Source organism: Alosa alosa, chromosome 16, assembly GCF_017589495.1.
Source record: "Alosa alosa isolate M-15738 ecotype Scorff River chromosome 16, AALO_Geno_1.1, whole genome shotgun sequence".
Classification (NCBI taxonomy): domain Eukaryota; kingdom Metazoa; phylum Chordata; class Actinopteri; order Clupeiformes; family Clupeidae; genus Alosa; species Alosa alosa.
Genome location: NC_063204.1, coordinates 28,793,538 through 28,796,037, shown reverse-complemented (window position 1 = coordinate 28,796,037; position 2,500 = coordinate 28,793,538). Strand labels below are relative to the sequence as shown.

The window sequence follows — 2,500 nt, the reverse complement described above, 5'->3', positions numbered from 1 at the left end:
TTATTTATTTGAGTGTTTGTCATGATTGTGTTGCTATTTCTTTTCCCTGTTTGCTTTGATTGATAACTGAGGTGATTCAAATCAGAGGAAGGTTAAGTTTAAAATAAAAGTGTTTAGATTGAACTTTTTTTCCCTTCTGGTCCTTATCTGAAATAGATTTTGTTTTTTAAATCAATAATTATCGATATCGACTGACATGAAATACTTATATCGTGATACAGTTTTCAGCCACATCGCCCAGCCCTAGTAGGCGGACACAACCTAGTTCTGTTATTGTAATCAATGTCCCCTGTGCGACCTGCCATGAGCTCTCTTTATAAATGTACTGTGAAATTAAAGCATGTGCTGTCCAAGTGAACTGGGGAAAGAGGTTGAGTTGCTGATGTGGCTGTGTTTTGCCTTGTATGGGGTGTGTGTGTGTGTGTGTGTGTGTGTGTGTGTGTGTGTGTGTGTGTGTCTGTGTTGCGGTGGTGTCTAAGTACTGGGTTTATTTTGAGTCTGGGGTTGGGTTTGGGTTGGTGCTGGACTCTGCTGGGTTCAACAGTCTGAGCACAGGAGCCTAGAGAACCGTGAGAGAGAAGGACAGAGAGAGAAGGAGAGAAAGAGAGAGAGAGAAGGAGAGAGAGAAATAGAGAGAGAGAAGGAGAGAGAGAAAGAGAGAAGGAGCGAGAGAGAGAGCCTCAGACTCGGCTGAATGGACAGGTGCTGAGAGAGAACCGGAGAGCTACAACAGAGGAGTGATTATGGAGATAGAGGAGGGATGGAGGGAGGGATAGAGAAAAAGGTGAAATAAAAGAATTGGGAAGAAGGGAAAAGAAGGGTGTAGTAGAAAGAAAGTATAGTATAGTAACCTACTCAGACAGACAAAAAGAAAGATAGATAGACAATGAGAGGAGATGAGAAGGAGACTCAGCAGAAATACCCAGAGAAAGAGAGAGCGAAGCTAGCCCAACCCCCACACCCCTGAGTCTCCATCCTAAAGCCACCCGCCCCATACCCCCCAACCCCCATATACCCCCACCCCCTCGTCCCCCAGGCTTGCATCTCCTCCGTCTGCACTTAGCGCAGCTTGGACCCCGCCTGCGTTTCATAACTCCACCAGCTTTCCGGCACAGGCTGGTCAAATCTTACACATCCGCTTAGGAGCAGGCAGCGGGCGGCCGAGTGAGTGAGTGAGCGAGCGGACGTCCTTCCCATCCAGGCAGCAGGAGGCTATATTTACCAAGAGACGCCGTGGAGACCTGTGCCCGCCCGCCTGCACATGTGCCTGCGGCACGCCCCTCCTGGTGAGGTCCTGGGCATCATCTGCAGGCGTGTGGCAGTGCCAGGCCAGTAAGTTGGCCCAGAGCAGATCGCCGTGTGTGTCCCAGCTGAGTGCCTCCCCGATGACTGAAGGCGGCAGGGGGCTGTGCCAGGGAATAAGGGCACTGGTGGAGCACCAAACATGGGCGTGGGCACAGGGCATAGGCCTCGCCAGCACAGGCCCTGTCAGCCAGCCATGGTGTTTAGGTGGAAAAGATGTTTGTTTGTCTCTTTCTCTCTTTCTAACTCTTTCTCGCTCTCTTTCTAACCCTCTCTCCCTCCCTTCCTCCCTCTCTCTCTCTCACTTCTCTCTGTTTCTCCCTCTAGCGGTTCCTCTCCTCTCACGCTGTGTGTAGAGATAGCGGGTGTCATATAGCATCGTATGGCACAATGATCATATTACTAGGCAACATGGAAAACCTCCCTCCCTACACAGATGCACCAGTGTGTGTTTACGTGTAAAAAAGCAGTCAGAGGTACAGTAGCAGTCATGTTATCAGACAACATGGAAAACCTCCGACTGTGGAAATGCCAATCATTTTCTAGTGTCTTTATAGTCAGATGCCTCTGTGCAGGGATCCTTTTCATGTGCGAGACACTTACAATAACATTGAGCCCGTCAGCAGCGAAATCAAGCACTGTCCGTTGATATGGTTCGATATGGCCAGACCCATAGGATTCCACTGGAGCTGTTTACAGCAGTATAACTCAATACAAAACCCATTTTGAACATACACAATTGAAAGGTGTTTACGTGTGTGTGTGTGTGTGTGGGGGTGTTACATACAATTGTATGATGTTACAATTAGACTTAAAATCGCAATACAGTATATTGCCTTTTGCACAGTATTAAAATATATTGCAATACATTGAATCATAACCCATGTATGGTGATGCGTGTCGTATGGCTAAATTCTTGCCAGATTTTTGCACAGCCCAAATGTCCTGTCCGTTTGAGATGGGTGTTTGATAGGCCGCGTTTTGCGTGTGTGTGTGTGTGTGACATACAGTATATGTCCTGAGATACAGTATATGTCCGTTTGAGATGGGTGTTTGATAGGCCGCGTTGTGCGTGTGTGTGCGCTGACGTCCACACAGGTAATGACCTGTTCCTGGTGGCGGTGCACGAGCTGGGCCACGCCCTGGGCCTTGAGCATTCCAACGACCCCACGGCCATCATGGCGCCCTTCTACCAGTA

At 48.6% G+C, this 2,500-nt stretch overlaps 1 protein-coding gene across 4 annotated transcripts in view; it reads left to right on the top strand.

Moving 5' to 3' along the window:
• The window catches only part of LOC125309374 (matrix metalloproteinase-16-like), a 25,222-nt gene that overhangs the window by 17,640 nt on the left and 5,082 nt on the right, over positions 1–2,500 (top strand). For 2 of the 4 annotated variants that reach the window (XM_048266241.1, XM_048266239.1), the window contains one exon: positions 2,401–2,500. This exon is cut by the window's right edge and continues 62 nt beyond it. In XM_048266241.1, the coding sequence (XP_048122198.1) occupies positions 2,401–2,500 (100 nt within the window). Of the gene's footprint in view, positions 1–2,388 lie in introns of all 4 variants that reach the window. The other 2 variants (XM_048266240.1, XM_048266238.1) reach the window with 1 other exon arrangement.